This window comes from Mesocricetus auratus, unplaced genomic scaffold, assembly GCF_017639785.1.
Source record: "Mesocricetus auratus isolate SY011 unplaced genomic scaffold, BCM_Maur_2.0 Super-Scaffold_100024, whole genome shotgun sequence".
Lineage (NCBI taxonomy): Eukaryota > Metazoa > Chordata > Mammalia > Rodentia > Cricetidae > Mesocricetus > Mesocricetus auratus.
The window spans coordinates 5,906,031-5,926,240 of NW_024429205.1; the positions used below are offsets into that span (position 1 = coordinate 5,906,031).

The 20,210-nt window shown below is 45.4% G+C and overlaps 2 protein-coding genes across 19 annotated transcripts in view; both read right to left on the minus strand.

Annotated features, from left to right (window-relative positions):
* The window catches only part of Kidins220 (kinase D interacting substrate 220), an 82,493-nt gene extending 75,364 nt beyond the window's left edge, over positions 1–7,129 (minus strand). For 11 of the 12 annotated variants that reach the window (XM_040730833.1, XM_040730832.1, XM_040730831.1 and 8 more), the window contains exons 1-2: positions 6,983–7,129; positions 982–1,122 (exon numbers count right to left, since the gene is read on the minus strand). In XM_040730833.1, the coding sequence (XP_040586767.1) occupies positions 982–1,089 (108 nt within the window). In that variant the 5' untranslated portion in view covers positions 1,090–1,122; positions 6,983–7,129. Of the gene's footprint in view, positions 1–981; positions 1,123–6,107; positions 6,223–6,982 lie in introns of those variants that run through there. The other variant, XM_040730823.1, reaches the window with a different exon arrangement.
* Positions 7,130–14,339: 7,210 nt separating this feature from the next.
* The window catches only part of Mboat2 (membrane bound O-acyltransferase domain containing 2), a 130,686-nt gene continuing 124,815 nt past the window's right edge, over positions 14,340–20,210 (minus strand). For all 7 annotated transcript variants that reach the window (XM_040730707.1, XM_005082012.4, XM_005082011.4 and 4 more), the window contains one exon: positions 14,340–19,812. In XM_040730707.1, the coding sequence (XP_040586641.1) occupies positions 19,587–19,812 (226 nt within the window). In that variant the 3' untranslated portion in view covers positions 14,340–19,586. The remainder of the gene's footprint in view (positions 19,813–20,210) is intronic.

The following is a 20,210-nucleotide window of genomic DNA, read 5'->3' on the forward strand; positions in this document are numbered from 1 at the left end:
CCACCAAGCCTGACAACCTCATTCTATCCCCAAGCCCCACATGATAGTAGAGAAGCAACTCCTGAAAGTTGTTTCCCCCCTGACCTACACACACACACACACACACACACACGCGCGCGCGCGCGCGCGCGCTAAATAAAAATAAAAAGTATCAATTGTAGGGCTATGGATACAGCTCAGCAGTAGTGCTCTTCCCCTGCATGTATGAGGCCATGGGCTCACCGCTAGCATTGAAAAAAGGAAAAAGAGGACTGGTGAAGTAGCTTGGTGGTTAAGAGCACCAGTGGTTCTTCCAAAAGACCTGGGTTCAATTCCCAACACCCACCTGGTGGCTCACAACTGTCTGTTAACTACAGTGCCCTCTTCTGACCTCTGCATGCTGGGTAAAATACCCATATACATAAAATAATGTAAAAAATTAAGATTTATTAAGATAAACACATACTTTGACAGATAAATTTTATTATTCTCTAAAATGTCCCATCAAATAGCTTTCAAACATCACACTACATCTGATGACATGTTTAAGGTATCTAAGGTAGGTTTACTAATTAGTTACTAAACAGTAACACAGCATATGTAATACCCTCTAAGACATGCAGCATCGAGCATCCCAGAGTGTGTGAGATGAACAACTCAGGAAGATTTGAGACTTCACTGAAAAAACATGTAGTCTGGTTGGCCTATATGAAGAGAGAGGGGGTCTTAGACTATGAAGCTTCCTAGAGGCACTGTGGTTTCAAAGAACCAAACCCCCTGAATACTTACTATTCTGTCAAGGTGAAGTCAACCAGCCTACATTCAACAATTTATGTGAGCTAAAAATACTTTCAGGACACAGAATCAGAAATACTCCAACATGAAGTTGCATGAGGAACCCGTCTGTGGAAGCAGAGAACCCTACCCCCATCTTCATCCTTAGCACAGCGCCGTGTGCGAGAACAGGGCACGCTCGCGTGAGGAACTCACTCTCAGCCTCACCTCATTTCTCTCGTCCACGTCTTTGCACTTCTCCAGAAGAGCTTTCAGGGCAGGAATGTTTTCTTCTTCCACATAATTTATCACACTCTGTGATATCAGAACCGACATTTTCTCAGGAATCTACAGCCGACTTTATTTCACCTGTAGAAAAGAAGTCAGACAAAACATATATTTCTGGTTAGGAATAAACAAAGTTGTTATTAATTATCCTTCAGTTTTACCCTTAAATATGTTCAGACACACCTCCGGTGGTAAAAATATAAACTCCCCACACTTCAATTGTCAGAATGCTGACAAGATGTCCTTTCCCAGACTCAAAGCGCATATCAAACTCAATTCATCCAAAACCCAAGCCAGATGCTACCAAGCTTCATCACCACCATGCCGAGCGCAAGGGAGTGGTGCTCCACTGTGCCTATTGCTGACCCCATCTCGGCTTGCATCAGCTCCAGATCCATCCTTCCAGGGCCCAGGCCTTAGAAGTACCTGTGACTTAGCCCTCCTTCTTACATGATACTGAATCTAACATATAACCAATTTAAAATAGCAAGTCCTTCTAGCTCTATCTATAAGATGTAATTCCTATCTACTGTCACTGCCTCCATCACTACCAGTCTACAAGCCACCCTGAGTTATGTCACAGCTTCCTAACTGGTTTCCTTGCTTCCACTCAGCCTTCCTTTATAGACAGCCTCCTCCCTGTCTATGAAGCATCCACAACGAGCTTCTAAATGAGCTAGCAGAAACTACAGGAGTGTGGGTACCAACAGAAAAGGGGATGTTGGTCCAAAAGTACAAAGTTTTAGTTGAACCAGGTCAAAAGGTGCTGTAGTCTATATCTATGATCTATCAACAGCACATGGTGTTTTTCAAAGTAGCCAAGTGAGTCGGTTACATAAGGTGATGAACAAGTTAATTAGCCTGAGTTGGTCATTCCACAATATATGCACACATGGAAACATAAGTATATGCAGTTTGTACTTATCAATCAGAAATAAAGAACCCTTAGGCACGGATGCATCAGAAGCGTTGGGAGGGCTTACAGCACAGACCCCTGCCCTCCTCTCAGAACCTCTGACTCAGTAGGTCTGCATCTCTGACCAGCATGTAGGTGACCACACTGAGTTCAGCTGAATCCTTTTGCTTCTCGGAGGACAGAAAAATCAAATGTTTCCATCTCAGCAGAGTAAGTGGTGTGGCCTCTCACCTACTTAACACCTGTGACAGTATGGTCCTACAACCCCCCCTCAGTTCCGTCACCATATGATCATGCCGCATCCCACCCAGGCATCTGTGCTCAGCTTGCTGCTACACTTCTCTTCGTCAGATGTGCCCATAGCTGGTCCCTCATTCTTGCTGGCCATGCTCTGAGAAAGTGTAGCCTACCACAGGATGTATGAGAGTAATAACTGCAGCTGCCCCACAGTAACCCCGAACTCCAGCCCCCTGACCACTTCCCTGCTCCCCGCCGGTTTCCACGGAAACAAAAGCACCCCGTTTGCTTAGTGTGCACCACCACAACTAGGGGGTAAACTGGGAAAAGTAGAAACTTGGAGTGTGTCTACAGGAAGTGGAGGGGGGGAGTGGGTGTGATCAAGATACATTGTATATACACTTTAAATTGTCAAATAAGTTAGTATATCCTAAAATTGCTTTAAGTAGACTGCATTCTACTTGAGGGACATCTAAATATAAAACCATCAGTCCCCACTTTGCCCACTCTACAGATGCTAACTGAAAACTAACCCACGTGTAACCCTAAGCACAAAACTGCTGCAAGAAAGCACACTGTTTCTGTAACCTCTGATTAAGGAAACTGCCTTGATATAAAGCCAAAAGCACAGTACATAAAAAAGAAGAAATCTGATAGACTGGGGTTCATCAAAATTTTAAAAAGGAAAAAAAGACTTTACCTCTGCTAGGAGAATTAAACTGCTCCTTCTGATCTACTTAGGACCAGATAACCTGTTTCTTTGTTTGGTTGTTTAGTTTTTGTTTGTTTGTTTCTAGTCTTGAAACAGGCTCTTAATACATATTTTAGGTTAGCCTCAAACTAGACCCTCCTTCGTCTGCCTCCCAGTGATGACATTACAGATAGGAGTGGCAGTCTGACTGTCTGAGTTCCACAGGCTCACAGACTGTCTGGGACGACTGTGTCACCGCCCTCCTCACTCATGCTGGATTTAGAAGATTGCATGAGAACTTTCTGAGCCAATGGGACTTAAGTGAGTTGATGCTATGAGGAGCTGAGATCCCTGGGGTCCTTGGGATAGAGTTCGAATTTTATATGAAGGAAGCAAGTCTACTTTGGGGACTAAAGGGCAGAAATCACTATTGTGCTGTATGAGTCCATGTAAATAAGACCTCCTGGAACAAAAACTACCTGGACGGGACAGGAGCACATGGGGGGGGGCTGCTAGGGGACAAGACAAAAGGTGAGACACTGCAGAGGAATGCAAGAGAATTGGAGAGTTGATAGTCTCTGCTTTAGCTGGTGTTTCATAATCACAGGAACCGTTAAAATTCAAATCCATACCCCAAAAAGGGTATATTAATGGAAATTAATTATATCAATATGCCTTATTTTAAGCAAATTATTTGATCCAATAATTTTACACCTAGGAAGCAATGCTAAAACCAGGAAAAATGTGGCTAAAGATTTTAAATATCACAAACTTTATTCACAAGAACAAAGATCAGAGGAGGATGAGCACTTACTGCTCTCACACAGGGTCTGGGTTTCCGTCCCAGTTCAGGCTCTCTTACAACTCCAGCTCCAGGGGAGCCTGCCTCCAAGTGCAAACGGTACACACAAACTCAGGCAGACACACAAGCACACACATTTAAACCTAGGGGTGCACAAACTGTGACAAATTCACACAGGGAATCGGTAAGCTTTGAAACCTGTATGAACTGGAAAATGCTTATGCTGTACGAAGAGAGTGGGGCTAAGAACTACACATGCGGCATCCAACTATTTAAAATTTGTATATTTTATAGCGCTGCTCGCTGCTACACTAAAACACAGTGTCACATTCTTGCATGGCCTCCTGGCTCCAGCCTCACATCTGTCCCTCAAACCTCTCCTCCTCCTCCTCCACAGGTTCATCTCCTACCGCTCTCTACTTCACTTTATTCAGGTCATCTTGTGTTTCTGTACAAACGCTAGCTGATGCAGAGCTCCCCAGCCACTAAGTATAAAACTGCTCTCACCCGCCCCACTATCACTGTTCCACCACTCAGTCTTATTCCGGAGAGCACTTAGCATGACTCAACACACTATTTGCTTACTTATCCCGTTCTCCCTACCCCAGCAAAGAACTCAGGAAGAATAAGGACTCCGTTCACTGCTCAGTTTCTAACAGTTGGAGAAGTGCCTGGCATACGGTAGAACCAACCCAGTCTTGGTAGAATCATGAGTTTGCCCATGCTCATCGACACGGAATGCCAGTGTTTAAACTCCCAGCAAGCCAAAACACGTCCCGCATGCTTTGCAGCTATAGCTTCAAAGTCCACAATGGTTTAGACCTCTATCTCACTGCGTTTAAGGGCTGTCTCCACTCTGTTACGTCTGTCTTCAGAACCTATTACAGGCCTACAGCCAGCAAGCAGAATCTCATGAGGACTTGTCAAGTTGATTAACACATAGGTACACAAAGGATGCCTCTTCTGCAGGGGGGTCTTTGTCCACAGACAGGCCCCCTGTCACTCTCAACAGCATGTTCCCTACCATTAGCCATGGGCAGGCTGTGTAAACAGTCTGTACATGTCACACTCAGAAGATAAGCTGGACCAGTCCAGAGTGGGATGAAACTGTGCCTGTCACTATGGGTGATGTGTAAGCTCCCAGTCATCAGAGAAGGAGAACTACAGACATCAACAGAGAAGCCTCTTCCTAAGGGAGACAGTTTGGCCACTGAGAAACAGATCATGGAGCTACGCAACATCCTGATCTCTCCTCACCCCAGAAAGTGTTTCTAACCATTCAGGAATTCAGTGACAAAACAAAAACAAAAGCCAAACCTGACCTTCTCCAGCAAAAGCTGGAAGAGGGGATGATAGGCTAAAGCAGGATCACAGAAAAATTAATTTAGCAGTCTATGTATACACAACCCAGAATAGGAAAAAACAAGAACCAGAACTCTGGGCATGAGTTAGGGGACAAAACAGAAGCCTACAGGAATGGGATCAGGCAGTAAAAAATGGAACAGAAATGGAAGACATTAAGTTCAACAAAATAAAATACCCAATATTTGAATTTCTGGTTACACAAAATATCCATAGATATTCTAGATGGAAAAAAATAATAGCAAACCATGTGACTTGGAAAGAAAAATAGGTAGCAATGTTAGTATTACTCTGAACACCAGCACAAGAGCACTCATGCTTGCTACCAGATGGAGATGGAGAGAAAGGGGAGAGGGGGAGTAGGAGACGGGAAAGTACAGGAAGAAGGGTAGCAGATATCTCTTTACATGTGTCGACATGTAAAGCAGGTACTGAGTGGGTTGTAGAGTGCTCTGGCCACTATGAACATCTAAGTGTCCTTAAAGAGCTGGATTCCAGCCTGATGTGATGGAAAAAGCACAAGCCTTTCCCCTGCCCCTCCCAGGGGCAAGCAGGGGCAAGCAGGGGCAAGCAGGGGCAAGCTGATCTCTGTCAGGCCCAAGCAGAACAGGGCCATGTATAAAGAGCCAATCAGCAGGGTGGAGATAGCATACACCTTTAGTCCCAGCACTCAGGAGGCAGAGGCAGGCAGATCTCTGTGAGTTCCAGGCCAGCCTGGTCTACAGAGTGAGTTCCAGGATAGCCAAAGCTACACAGAGAAACCCAGTCTCGAAAAAAAAAAAAAAACAAAATAACAACAACAAAAAAAGATCCTATCGAAAGGGAAGGAAAGAACGGAAGGGAAGGGAAGGGAAGGGAAGGGAAGGAAGGAAGGAAGGAAGGAAGGAAGGAAGGAAGGAAGGAAGGAAGGAAGGAAGGAAGGAAGGAAGGAGAAATTCTGGAAATGAGAGCCCAATGAGAAGTTTGGAAACCACTCTCAGACTGTCTAAAAGGATCCTCAAGCCGATGGTGCCCGTCAATTATTTGCAAAGCGTGTCAACACTGCATACACGGCTTACCCAGAAAGTCCCATCTTGGCAGATGTGTGGTGGAGCTCAGAAACAGATTTTTTAACAAGGCCCCCAAAATGAGTCCGATAAAACAACGTGTCCTTGTAAAGCTGGAGAACAAAGAACACACCTTGAAACTGCACTTTTCAATCTTGTCTCTGCACCCAACCTCCCTTTAAAAAAAAAGTGTGAATCCTTCCTTTTAATGAAGATGCCTTGTTTTTCGTGGTGTCAAAATATGAGCAGAGACTAACCTATCAGAATCACCTCCAGGAGGTTTGCCCTCAGCCACACCCCACACCAAAGGAGCCTCTGAAAAGCAGAGAACGCTGCAAGCACCTCTAAGGAACCGAGAGAGCCATGAAACAGGTATTAATAAGAAAATGTCCTAAACCGGCTTAAACCCTTCAGAAAGGGGGAAGACACGCTGAAAAAAAAGAAAGAAATCCCTACACTGCTGGCTGACAAAGCAAACATGGACGCGTCCTAACCAGGGGCTTGCCGAGGTCTTTTGCAAGGCGTTTACAAGCCTGCCCAGGACAATGGGGCCGTGCAGCGCAGAAGAAAACAACAACATCTCCTCTCTGGAGAGCAAAGAAACGGGGACGCGGCACCTGCGGAGGGGACACGGCAGGTGATGGGAGTGACAGCCACGAAAACAGCCTGGGCCCGGGGTCCCCGGCAGTGCCCACCCGGGAGCGCCGCACCGGAGCGCCCCGCCCGACCGCACCGAGCTCGCCCTCCCGGCCCCGACGCCCCGCACCGGCCTCCGGTCACCAGCCCTGACCCGTGCCGGCCGTAGACTCGCCCGCTATGCCGGCCCGCCCGTTCGCCTCGGACTCTCGCTGCCCTCCCTCACCCGGCCTCGCCGCCTCCGCACTGACCGTATCACAGCCTGGCCCGGAACGGCGCCCTGGGCTCGGCAGAACCGGCTGGCCGCGCCTCAGACCTTGTCAGAGGACACGACGCCGAGAGCGCGCAGCTGCGAGCGCCGAGCCGGTACCACGCCCGGCGGCCATTTTCCGGAGACTCAGGAACTGACAGGTCACGTGACCGCGTGATGGGCGGGGCTTCGGGGGCCCCGCCTCCCGGGGCGGTGTAGGAGGAGCGGCGGGTGCCTAAGAGAGTGCTGCGCTTCCCAGCTGCCCTCTGCACCGCCTCTGTTTAAGCGGATGGAGGCTTGGTTGGTTGGTTGGTTGGTTGGTTGATTGGTTTGGGCTTAGACGCCCTGTTTTGTTTAAGACAGAGTCAAGACGTCCAGGCAGGGCCTCGAACTCACTGCGTAGCCAAGGATGACCCTAAGTTCCCGGAGGATCCTGCCTCCACCTCCCAGTCGACCTGTGCCACCACGGGTATTTTTCACAAGTGCCCCAGGCAATATTTTTTCCTGTCATTCACTTTTATGAAAGTCAACTTATAACCCATCCCTGACATTATAAGCAATCATTCAGAGAAATAAACGACAACTTTGGAAGGCATTGCCCACTCCTGCAAACCAAGGCAGCTCAGTTCCTCCTTCTATGGCCCAGGAGCCAGATGTCTGCCTTCCTGTGCCATTATCCCAAGAGCGCTTCTCTGCACCTCCTCCCTGCAGCTCCCTGAAGACCCACCATCTCCCTCAGGTCCCCCTACTCCCCACACCTCTGCAGAAATTGTCTCTGCATGGTCACCAAATGCCACCATGAACGATCCCTGTATACCTCTGCTGGACACCATTAGCATAGGGCCACGTGACACCAATTTCCTAGTCTTCTTCCCACTCACAGGACTCCTTCCTAGGTTCCACCTGCCTTAGTTCCCACCTCCTGAGTTCTACCCGCTGTCGGTCTCATTCCACTCCCCACCAAATAAGATTGATGTTATTTATAGCTACTGTCGGGGTCTTAATTTGAGTGGGGGGTGGAGGCAGGGAACCTCTTAGATTTTTTTTCAAATATAAAAACAGGCTTTTCTGCAATAAAATAAGAATTTTAATGACTTTAAAATGACTAGATGGCCGGGCATTGGTGGCTCACACCTTTAATCCCAGCACTTGGGAGGCAAAGGCAGGCGGATCTCTGTGAGTTCGAGGTTAGCCTGGTCTACAGAGCAAGTTCCAGGACAGCCTCCAAAACAATACAGAGAAACCCTGTCTCAAAAAACAAAAACAAAAAAGCAAACAAAAAATGACTAGACAACATCAGATCAGGGCAGTCCTGGTAGGGCTACTCTGCAAACTTCTGTCCATCGCCTCCTGCCTCACGAAGAGAAATGTCCCATTTTGACGAGCATTCACCAGCCCTGCCACAGCACGGAAGCTCACACCCGATCTTGCAGGGGAACTACTGCAGAACTAAGACCCTCCCTCCTGTTTCATCTCCAAGACATGCCCCTTCCAGTGCTCTTTAACCTTTCCCTGGTTCCTGTAGCCTGCCTAGACCTTTCCGGAATCACTCAACACCCCAAGGCTCTGAATCATGGACTTTTGGCTTGGCTTACCTCCTTGTCATGTGTTTTCATGCAGAAGGAAAAACGGGCATTATCTTTCCACCCCTGGCCATTCTTTCCCTCAAGGCTGTAATTTGACCGCCCTCAGATCCTTTCTTTTTCCATAGCATCAGCATACTGACCTGATGACTTCAGCAGTCCAGTTTTTCTTCGTGGCTTCAATTTCATTGTCGAGCATATTTTCCGCAAACAAATCTCAACATGCCTTGCATACCGGGTTGCTCTGAAATTGTTCTTTCTTGGCTTTCTTTCTTGGTATGATAGCTCATTCTTGAAATTCCAAAACTTAGAGGAGACTGAGGCAGGAAGACTGCTGTCGATTCAAGGGCAGTCTTATCTACAGTGTTGCTCTTCTACGATTATAAAGAAGATGTGTGCAACTGGAGAAATAGCTCAGCAATTCAGAGCACCTACATTGGTAGGCTAACAGTGGCCTATAAATTCCAGTTCCAGGGGATGTGACTTCCTCCCTTTCCTGATACCCACACCCACTGGCCCCTCCCCCAGTAGAGTTAAAATATATATATATATATATATATATATATATATATATATATATATATAATACTGTTGGTTTTTTTGTTTTTGTTTTTCGAGACAGGGTTTCTCTGTGCTTTGGAGGCTGTCCTGGAACTAGCTCTTGTAGACCAGGCTGGCTTCGAACTCACAGAGATCTGCCTGCCTCTGCCTCCCGAGTGCTGGGATTAAAGGCGTGCACCACCAACATCTGGCTATATAATACTTTTAAAAGTAAATAGAAAGAATATGTGTTCATTACATAGAATTTAGAAAACACATAAAAATCTGAAGTGTCAGCTCCCCTTCTATCACTGCTTGGAATTATCTGGCTTCTTAATCAGAGAAGCATAAACTTAATTGACCAACTCTAAACAGCATTGAAGAGAAGAGCGGTGCTGCTGGCTGTGACAGTTCATGTTAACTGTCAGCAGGACCTAGAACCACCCAGGCAAATCTCTGGGGATGTCTATGAGGAAGTTTCTAGATTGGGTTAAATGAGCTGGTAAACCCCGCCCTGGCTATGGGTAGCACATTCACAGGCTGGAGCCCCATAAGGTGACCTGAACATCAGCATCCCTGGCTCCCTGCTTCCCAGCTGCTGATGGAGATGGCCAGCTGCTTCAAGCCCTTCCTTCCCTGTACCCTCTGACAGCCAGTTGAAATAAACCCCCTGCAGTAAGAAAAGTAACTATTGGGGGCTGGAGAGATGGCTCCGTGGTTAAGAGCACTGGCTGCTCTTCCAGAGGACCTGGGTTCAATTCCACGCACCCACATGGCAGCTGACAGCTGTCTATAACTCCTGTTCCAGGGGAGCCTATGTCCTCAAACAGATATATGTACAGGCAAAACACCAATGTACATAAAATAAAAATAAAATATTACAGGGATGCACTGGGGATGTTTGCCTTGAGGAGTGATGGACAGCTGTTGTTCAAGTCATGTCTGTGTCACTGTGATATCAGACACAAACCATGTAAGACGAGAAGGGTTTATTTTTGACTCGAGTATTTGAGGGGCTCTGTGGTGACATGGACTCTTAGTTTAGGCAGAACATCCTGATAGTGTGAACATATGAAGGGGCTAGAGAAGACAAGAATGGAGATTGGGAGGTTGCTTTTCTACCCCTGGGGAGGTGGGTCTCTCCGCAGCTAAGAGCCCCAGATTCAGGGAGAGATCTGTCTGGGGTAGGTGAGGTCAAGGATGGTATGTGCGTAACCAGGAAAATAGTCATGACATTTAATCCTAGCAACAGGAGAGTGTACAAGCTTCCAGAACAATCAAATGGATTGGGGTCTACTTTTAGATGTGCTGCGCTAGAGGTACCTGTGTTCCAGGTAGCGATATTGAGCGGGTATATACTCACTGGGTAATGGAGAGGAAGATAGGCTGAGCAAGACAGGGAAAGGTGTGTGTGTGTGTGTGTATGTGTGTGTGTGTGTGTGTGCGCGCGCGCGTGTGTGTGCGCGAGCGTGTGTGTTGCAGGGAGGGAATTATGGTGAAGCCAAGAATATGAGAGAGGGTTAGAGAACAGAAGCTGAAGATAGAACAACTATCCAGAGATGCCTGGAGAGAAGCAAGATACGACACAGGAACCTAGAAAGATCAAGGTGTGAAGATGCTTAACTATAAGAATCAAGCAAGACTGGGAACCAGCAAGTTCTTCAACAAAAAGCCCCAAAATAAGTCTTGTAAGAGAGACTCAGGTGTTGGGGAAGAGACGCTGTGTTAACCAACAAAAAGCCTGAGGGCCATAAGATAGGTTTCTGTTCCTTGTTAGCCATCTTGTTCCCTCCCAAGCCCTCCAGGAAACCTGACTCTAAGGTCATGTGAACTAACGTCCTCTTGAAGCCAATGACTCAGGCATTACCGAACTCAACTTCCCACAACCTCTGGGGTGCTGTGCAGCTCACTTGCCCAATAATGGCCATAATCAGGCAGCAACTAGTTCAAATTGCTTATATAGCAACCCTCATGTTAATGCTGTAAGAATGGTGCACGTCTATTTACTATGATGAGGAAAAAAAAAAAGATTGGACAGAGCTGGAGAAATTACTCAGCAGTTAAGAATACCTGTGTATAAATTATAATGGATCCCAACACCCATATCATATAATAAACACCCACATTTTAACAAGCCAGGTGTCCTGCTATAGCCTACAGCCTCAGCTATAGGCAGGGGTAGGGTTGAGTGGAGGCGATGGGGCGGGACACGGAACAGGAAGTTCCCTGAAGCTTGCTGGCTTCTAACCCAGCCAAGAGAGCAGGAGCCCAAGATTCAGGGAGAAATCCTGCCTCAAAGGAAGAAATAGAGTGATAGAGAACAATACTCAGCATTCTTGTGTGGCATTCACTTGAATGCGCATGTGTGCACCCACACACGTACACACACTCACACACGTACACACAAGTTCACACACAGGTTCACACACATATACACACACACACACACACACTCTCTCACACACACACCATTTAAAGGAAAAGCGATGGCAACCAAGGATAACATCCTCTTCTGGAATGTACTTGTGTGTACTCTTACACACACACACTTGGAAGAAAGAGACAGCAGCCAGTGACAGTATCCCAGGACCACAGCCTGTTGGGGAAGTCCTGTGTATTTGTCAATAAAGCACTGTTGGCCAATAGCGAACCAAGATAGGTGGGACTAGGAGTCCAGAAGGACTCTGGGAAGGAGAAACACCAAGAGTCGAGATGTAACGCCATGGGGTAGGAAGCCCGGAAACCTCTCCGGTAAGAATAGCATTTATGGAAGTATTTATGGGATAAATACTTAAGTCAGAGCTAGCCAGTAAGAAACAAGCAAGGCCAACAGCTTCATAATTAATATAGTCTCCTGTGCGTTTATTTGGGACTGATGCGGCTCTGGAACCAGGCTGGCGGGAAGGCTTCTCTCAAGGAAAAAGCCTCTCTTTACATAACAGCCTTTCTGTCTTTGTCTTGCTCAGCCTTCCAGTCTGCTCCCTGCCGACCTACGATGCCCCGTTGTGCTCTGGAGGTTGTGACAAAGACTCAAGCATAAAACAATAAGAGAGATACAGAGTAAGAGATGATACCAGCAAAGAAAAGTATTTAATGACTTTAAAAACTGAAGTTGATACTTGGTTCCACCAACAAGTAGCTGGAACTAGCACAACCTACACAACCAAACCTAGGAAGGCTGGGAGGTAAACATTGTTTTTAAAATTCACATTGTGAATGAAAAGCCTACCCGGGCTCACACAGACACTGTTAACTTCTGAGGAGGGAGAGAGACAGACAGGTGGTAGGCCACTTTTGGTTTCTATGACAAACATATCCCACTAAAAGCAATTAGAGGAAGGCTTATTATAGCTTACAGTTTGAGAGCACTGTCTATCACGGCAGGAGGGCGGGGCACAACTGATCACACTGTGTCTGCAATCAGGGGCAGACAGGAGATAAAACACTGAGCCCAGTTTACTTTCTCGTTGATTCTGGGATGCCAGTCCTTGACATGTTAGCTGCCCACATCAGAGTGGGTGTTCCTCACAGACATGGCCAGAGGAATTTAAACCCAGTCAGGCTGACAAAGATTAAGCATCACAGGTAGGCGTGCAGGCCTTGTGTGGAATACTCTTATGAAAAGTGAGGTCAGAGTGCAGAGCCGTAGTGGGGCACTGGCCTAGCAAGAACATGTCCCTGCAGTCCATCCCTAGCCCTCAAGAAGAATAGGACTCTGCTGTGGTAAAAACAGGAACATCTGTTCAATGCGGGCGTGTTCCGTACCTACAGGCTTGAGCTGCTTTTAGACAATGAAAGGCTAAACTATTTCCCTACTATTCCTGTTCCTAACTCGGGGGAAAGTTACTGTTAAATAGGTCAGCAAATTGCAGGCAGAATAAACCGTCTCAACTCCTGCTGTTCCTAGTCTACCATGGCTTACACACTGGAGAATCCTTGACCTAGCTTTTTTTTCTTTCTCCAGCCAGGCACTAGTCCTGGCAACCCAGTGCAGCAGAGAGGAGCCGAGGCCTCCTGGAAGTATCCTTACTCCCCCGGCTCTGCCTCCTCCTCCCACTGCACAGGCACTTTGTGCTGGGGGTGGGGGTGGGGCTCTGAGGCTTTGCTCACAATGCTACTCACCGCATAGCTCATCCAAGACCAGGGAGGTGATCCTTTCTCCTTTACCCAGCCTGCCTGCGCCTTTACCAGGCACTTGCACGGCGATTCTGTACACAAACTACTTTCACTCTTAGCCTAACTTAAGCAGTCCTTGAAGGCACTGCCATACATACTTTGAAAGGTAACTAAAGGAGGGGAGGGGAGGGGGGACGGGTGGCGACAATACACTGCTATTCCCAAGTGTTCCACAGAGGATTTCTTTGAATGGTCAACCCAGCATCTCAAATCAACAATAAGCGTTAGTGTAGCAGGACTGGAGAGACAATGGTTCAGCAATTAGGAGCAAAGGCCGCTGGTTCTTCAAGGAGATCTAGGTCTGACTCCCAGCCCCCACGTGGCAGCTCACTACCATCTGGAACCCTAGTCGTGGATCCAAAGCCACCTTCTAGCCTCTGTGGCACCAGGCACTCATGTGGTACAGACCATACACATAAAATGACTCTTTTAAAGTAAAAGTTAATATATTTCCCCCCCCTGTTCTCCACAGTGCAATCAAGAAAATGCCTCAAGAACTCACTGAAGGCTCTACGGGTTACTGGGATAGAGACATTGCCTATCCAGTGAGAACTCAGCACAGCTTCTCAGAAGCAAAGGCTGAGTCAGGACACAGGTGGGAGAGAGGCAGCCAGGGTGCCCTAAAGTCAGCTCTTCCTTCCAAACTAGGAAGCCCGAAGCCTCCTGTAATGATTAGTCTATTGTAGGCTAGTAGATCTTCATACCAACTTAGAGTGGTTTTAGCTACCTTCCGGAAGTATATATGATAGAGTTTTCTAACACTTGAGGGTCAGTGAGATGACTCAGAGGGCGAGCTTTAAGACCCAAGGTCAATCAATGGTCACAACCCACATAAAGGAAGAGAGAACAGACTCCATATACTCCATATTGTCGTCTGGCCATACATACAAGCAACATGGCACATGTGCTTCCCCACACATGACAATAAAAACTTCACTGAAACAATGTTTAAGTAGTTGAAGAGTCAATGACAAAAAGCATTCGCTCACATTGATTGTTCTCTGGGTCATCTACCCATAGATCGATTTAACCTCTGAAATAAGCAAACATATACATGGGTTCTTTTAAACTACCGTTTAATCAGTTTTAAAGACACACAAATAAGGAAAAAAACCATGTAAGTTAAAAACACCTTTAAAAGCCAGCAAGAAGCCACCGTGAAGCTCTGAGGACACCAGAAGTGGCTATGGTTCATCACCGCACAGCTTAGCCGACACAGTGATGGTTTTAACTCGCCACACAATGAGAACTGATTTGTGGATCGGATGAAAAGTAATATTTTTAAAAAAATAATTTGGAATAATAAAATCAAAACAAAAAAAGCACAGACCACAACATGATGTTCTCCACCTGGGAAGGCAAAGGGAAATACCGTGAACACTGGCTGTGGGAGCTAAGGATCCTCTCTGGTCAGGAGGACTCTGCCCGTCACCAGCTGCAAGGGAAGGCAGATTTGAAGCCAGGCACCTTCACATTAACACGATGGTACTTTCGGGTCACAGGAATCCGAGTCCCTTTCATCCCTATTGCCTCCTTTTGGTGTGGAGGCGCCTTCACTTGCATAAAGGTGACAGAAGACAGGTGAGATTGTATTTTCATTCAAGACAGGAGTCTTTTTTAAGTGTGATCAAGTCAGCAACAAATGAACTTCAATGACAGACGGGTGTAGACAGAACCAAAGACATTTAAAATGGGGAAAGAGACATATTTTAAGTCTGTCAAACACTCTACATGTTCCCTCCTCCCCATGAAAGGTCAGAGAAGATCGTTAACAAAACAACCTCCCAAATAAGTTAGCCCAAAACAGAGCCCTTGTGGGGAGCAGAGACATACAGAAGGAAAAGGGCAGCAGCCAGCCACTCTTCCGTTCCAGGCAGGCATCTGAGAAGCTGCTTAGTCATTTGACTTCCCCTTGCTCTGTGACTTTTGGCTTTCCATTATATTCCAGTGCTAATTAAGATAGCAAAATGCAGGAAAGCATAGCTAGAGGTGGCTATGTATAACTGGATCAGTTTCAGGCAGTGGCTCTAAATAGATCTTTGAAGTGTTGTTTATAGACCAGACAGGCTGTCCCTTGCTTTATAAAAAAATGGCATTGAGAGTCACCACCAGTTTTAAAGGCAAGACAAATTAGCTGGCGTATAAATGTGTCATTCGGTTCTGTTTGACAGTCTCCCCAATCGATGACCTATGAAGCATCTTGTCAGGGTTCTTCACTGGAGTTTGCATTGTGTTAAAAACCTATTAAAATAAATTGTTATCTGAGAACATACAAAACATTATTGAGCAGCCTACTAATTAAAAACGTAATGGGCTGCACCCTCTGTACAACAAGAGCCTTAAAAAGCAGCTGAGTCATTGATTACAAGAGCATCCTTACAAAATATCAATGTGGGAAATTCCGTAAGGAGAGTCACTCCTACAAATAGATTTGATTATTCGGTGTTACAGAAAAATCACTGTAGAGAATGGCTACACCCTAATCCGTCGAACGAAATTCAGAGTAGATTTGTTTTAGATGCAAATCTCTTCCTTCCGTATTCAGAAGCCCCTCTGATACAAACTCATTTTTCCAAGGGCAGTGGGAAGCAGAAATTTAGCATCCAAGGCAAGTGTGTACAAATGATCAGCCATTCCTCAGATGCCACTGGTGGAGTGTAACAGGTATATATGGTCCTCGGGACAGGTAAGGTTACAGTCACAGTGTAAGCTAGAATTCTGCACCTCAGTTAAACTGGATGTGTTGAATTTCAGCCAGGGTAGACTATTAAAGCCTGAATAAAACCCTTCAAAATACTGGCTTATAACTATGCATTTGAGCCGATCAATCCTCAGTGGACGCAGGAGTGGCAATTACTCTAGACCAGTCTATTCTCTCAAGAATGTGCCAGCTATCATATAGAACTCTTAGAGCCAGTGAGCTGATACTTATGAACATAAGTACAACTGCCCAGATTTACTCATGAATATACAAGTTGAACACTGAGGAAGTACAAGTTTTAAACAGGAAAAGAATTGGTCCTAAATGTTTAACCTACTCTTCAAAAGTAAAACTGTCATGGTTATTTGGATGGCAATTTAAAATTGTTTTCTGCCATTTAAAAGATAGAATAACTAGATTCTCTGAATGAATTCATTGCTGAGGAGATACACGCTGGTAAATCCTGTCCAGTAAAACCAGCAATATATGGGGACGTGTTTAGTGAAATAAATCCTCTCCAGTTTTACCCAGCAGAAACAGAAACCAGAGAAAGCAAAGGAGAAATGGCATGTTGCTACACACTCTGAGTTAATAGATTGAAAGGCATTCTTCCTGTTGCTAGACAACCTTTTTTTTTTAAGTCAGCACCTTAAGCTCTAGTAATAAAAAGCAGCAGACAGTGACCTGCCCTTCTCTTTGCCCTTCACCCTACAGGATTGGGGAGTTGAGCGGTGGGCCTCCCTTAGGCAAGAGCCAAAAGGACCAGCCAGGACAGTTAGTACTCACAGGAAGCCATTGTCACTTTTCTAGATAGTGACTTCAAAAGTGGCTTGTGTGGGAATGCCCTGTATAGGTATCATCCATGGTAGGGACCAGCATGCTAAGACACAGTGATCGGCACCCCCGAAGCCCAGCAAGCCTTCTCTCCAATTTTAGGTATTCCAGAAGCTAATCAAGCTTCCCCAGTCACTCTGAGATCTCATTAAAAACAGTGAGCTGAGACACACCAAATTAACAATTATTGTTTCAAGGAAATGAAACTGAGGGAAGAATATTTTTGTTCTATTTTCCCTGAGTAGTATATAATCAAACAGAAGTATAAGGGAAGGAAAAACAACATAAACACACACTGAAACCTGTTCTGCCGCTTAAGACGCAGCAAGCACACATTATAATTAACAGTAGCCCAAACGTTAGTCTAAATCCTTCTAAGTAGGAGCAAAACAATCTTTACAAACATCCCAACTAGATGTTCATTTTATAGAATATAGTTTTTTGAAAAAAATTGAGAATTTGATTTATTTTATTTTAGATTCCAAAATTGTGATTATTTCTCCAAATTAAAAGACAGACACCTGCCGCCCCTCAAAAAAAAAATGATCTTAGACTGCCTTTTGGGAGCTTGGAGAGGCTTGGAAATTTTCTTTTTCCTATATAGGCTTTGGAGTCTACATTTTAGACTTCTATGAATTTTTCCCTTTCAGTAACTAGTAGCTGTAGAAGAATGAAACAAAGAAATCAGTCAAACTGGATGTGTGCCAAGTATCATCTTCCAGGAGTAGAGCAATGATCATTGTCTTGCTTTTTGAATGATAGTACTATGATTATAAATTCCTCGAGAAGAAACAGGCAACAGTGACTCAAGTGTACATGGCCTAGAAATAAAATGTGTTCAGGTAACAGGAATAAATGGGGGTGATTTGTAAGCGGCTGGATAGAGACCACAAACCTTCAGTAGTTTCTACTGGGTCTCCAGCCTTCCCTTATACAATGCCTAGGGCTGCCTTTTAAGCTGTGGATTTGATAGCTTTCTTTAACAGTGAGTGGATTCTCCACAGTATTCATGAAGTCAGAGACATCTGCAGGCAGATACTCTCCATCAACATTTTCCTTTCCTCTCAAATTCTACAGCTAGGTTGCTTTCAACACGTGGAAAACTAAGAAAAAGTATTTACCGAGCCCTTTCCCTGGGAGTGGGGACGTGGGGGGCTGGCTCTCCTAATCAGAAGCAAGCAATCTGCCTTCAAAACAGCAAAGGTGCCACCCATACCTCTGAAGTCCTAGAAGGAATGCCACACTGACCTCTGCACCTTTCTTCTCCCACTAAAATCTTAAACTTTACTCATAAGTGTATTTGTGACCAAAACAAACAAACAAACAAAATCAACTCATTGTAGACTGATAATTTGCATTTCATTTGAAAATTTAAGGCAAAAGCAAAACAAATTTCACAAAAAGATTGGTCAAATAACAGAGAGGCCCAAAACCCCAGTCTTCCTCTCTAACAAGGTGGAACCTACAGTCTATGGCTCAGTTCCACAGCCTCAAATCCTCCCCTCACTTACAGCTACTACAGCCCACGGCACACTGCTGTTGGATCAAAGACATACCCAGTCACTCAAGGCAAGAGTGACCCCTAAGAGGAAAACACTTAAATTTGTTTTGATAGAATCTAACACCCATTTTAACAAGAGTTTAACGGAAGAATTTTAATGCGTGAAGTTAAAGAATGTAGAAACTAATTTATTAATTTTTTTAAAAATGTCATTTAGCCTCAGCAACTAAGTTTTCTTTCCCCTAAATCTTTCCCAAATAGCAATGAAAATGACAGGGACAAGAAGCTGATGAACCATACAATAACCTTAATCACTGGAGATTTCTTTCAAAATCTTCAAATAATCTACCACTGTTACTCTTATAATCTCTTCTAATTCTATGTAATTTATGCTTGAGAAACTTCTTCAGAGAGTCCACACTTATTAAGCTTGTTGTGTCCCACACAGTCATACTGATCTTGGACACAGAAGGAGGAAGCCTCTGGCTCCAGACCACACAGTGCTTTCTTCATTCGGGCCTGCTTCCCTCTTATTACTTTTAAGAAAATAAGCCTAAAATATCACATTGCCAACCTTTAATTATGTTTGAGAAAGTCCTCCTGAAAGGGCTCCCTAACTGACACCAGGTAATTAAGTTCCCAGCAGAATAAGCTACCTGTAATTTAACTGCCCTGACTGTTTACAACTCTACGATGTACATAGATAACCCTCTGAGCTACCTCAAGAAAACCCTTCAAATACTGAGATGTTTATTGCCTTTTTCAAGTACCCATAATCTTAAATATCCAGTTTAACCTCCTCCTCCTCCTCAATCCCACTCTGCAGGGCACCACATCAAATAGCGAAATTGTCTCCTCACGATACTACACTTGAAAATACCACCCAGGAACAACAATTTAGGAAACAGAAGGTTTAAGGCAAGACATTCATTTGGAAAAAGTTAACCTTTCAATTATCCAGATTGACATGATCATTTTTCCAGCTCTTCAGTGCCTTGGGATACGCAATGTACATTCAACAACAGGGCACACATATGACCTGGAGGGCATACGCTGACTTCTGAGTGCCCTATTGAAACAAAGAAGGATTTTGTGTAAGGCGTGACCCACAGGAACATTGGCATGGGAAGGGTTATTTCATTCCATTTCCAATCTGGTGTATAGGAAATCCCCTATCTGAGACTGTCCCATCTCCACCCAGTTAGTCTGGAAAGGCATCAGGACTGGTTTCTGTTCACAGTCGGGAAACAGCCGTCACACGCTCTCCCAGTCACTGCGTTAGAGACGAGTGTCTAGAGGCCGCGTCTTGGTTCTGATTGCAAACATTATTTGTCGTGGAAAAACTGTTTTGTCCTAGAGAGTTTTCTCTTTCGTCAAACTTTTTGGCCCATGAGAGCGGAACATTTTCCTGTGTGCTCTTTCCTCTTGGAGATTTTTTCACGGGCAGCAACAGCAACACTAAGATACTGCAGATGTGAAGACAGTAATACCAGGAGCTAAAAGGAAAGGGGAGACAGTTTACCAGCCACACCTTTGCCAACACCCAGGGCCCTGACGATGGGGTTACCCACCACATTTATCCCTCCTTTTCTCCGCAGTGCAGGCTGGGGTGTGGATAGCTGCCACATCCCTCCCCTGACCCCCCCCACCCTCCCCCCCAGCCTGAGAGCATAGCAGTGTTTGGTGAGGGTCATGAGGCTATACAGGACACAAACAGAAAGGCATTCATTAGCAGAGGTATCAGTCTGAATGCAGCCACAAAATTACATGTGGGGTCACCAGAGAACACTGGACAGCCAAGAGAAGAGTCAAGTCGCTGTTTGGCCTACCCCAAACCTGCTGTCACTCAGTTACAAAGACTGAAACGATGTGAGCCGTAGGTAACAAACACTGT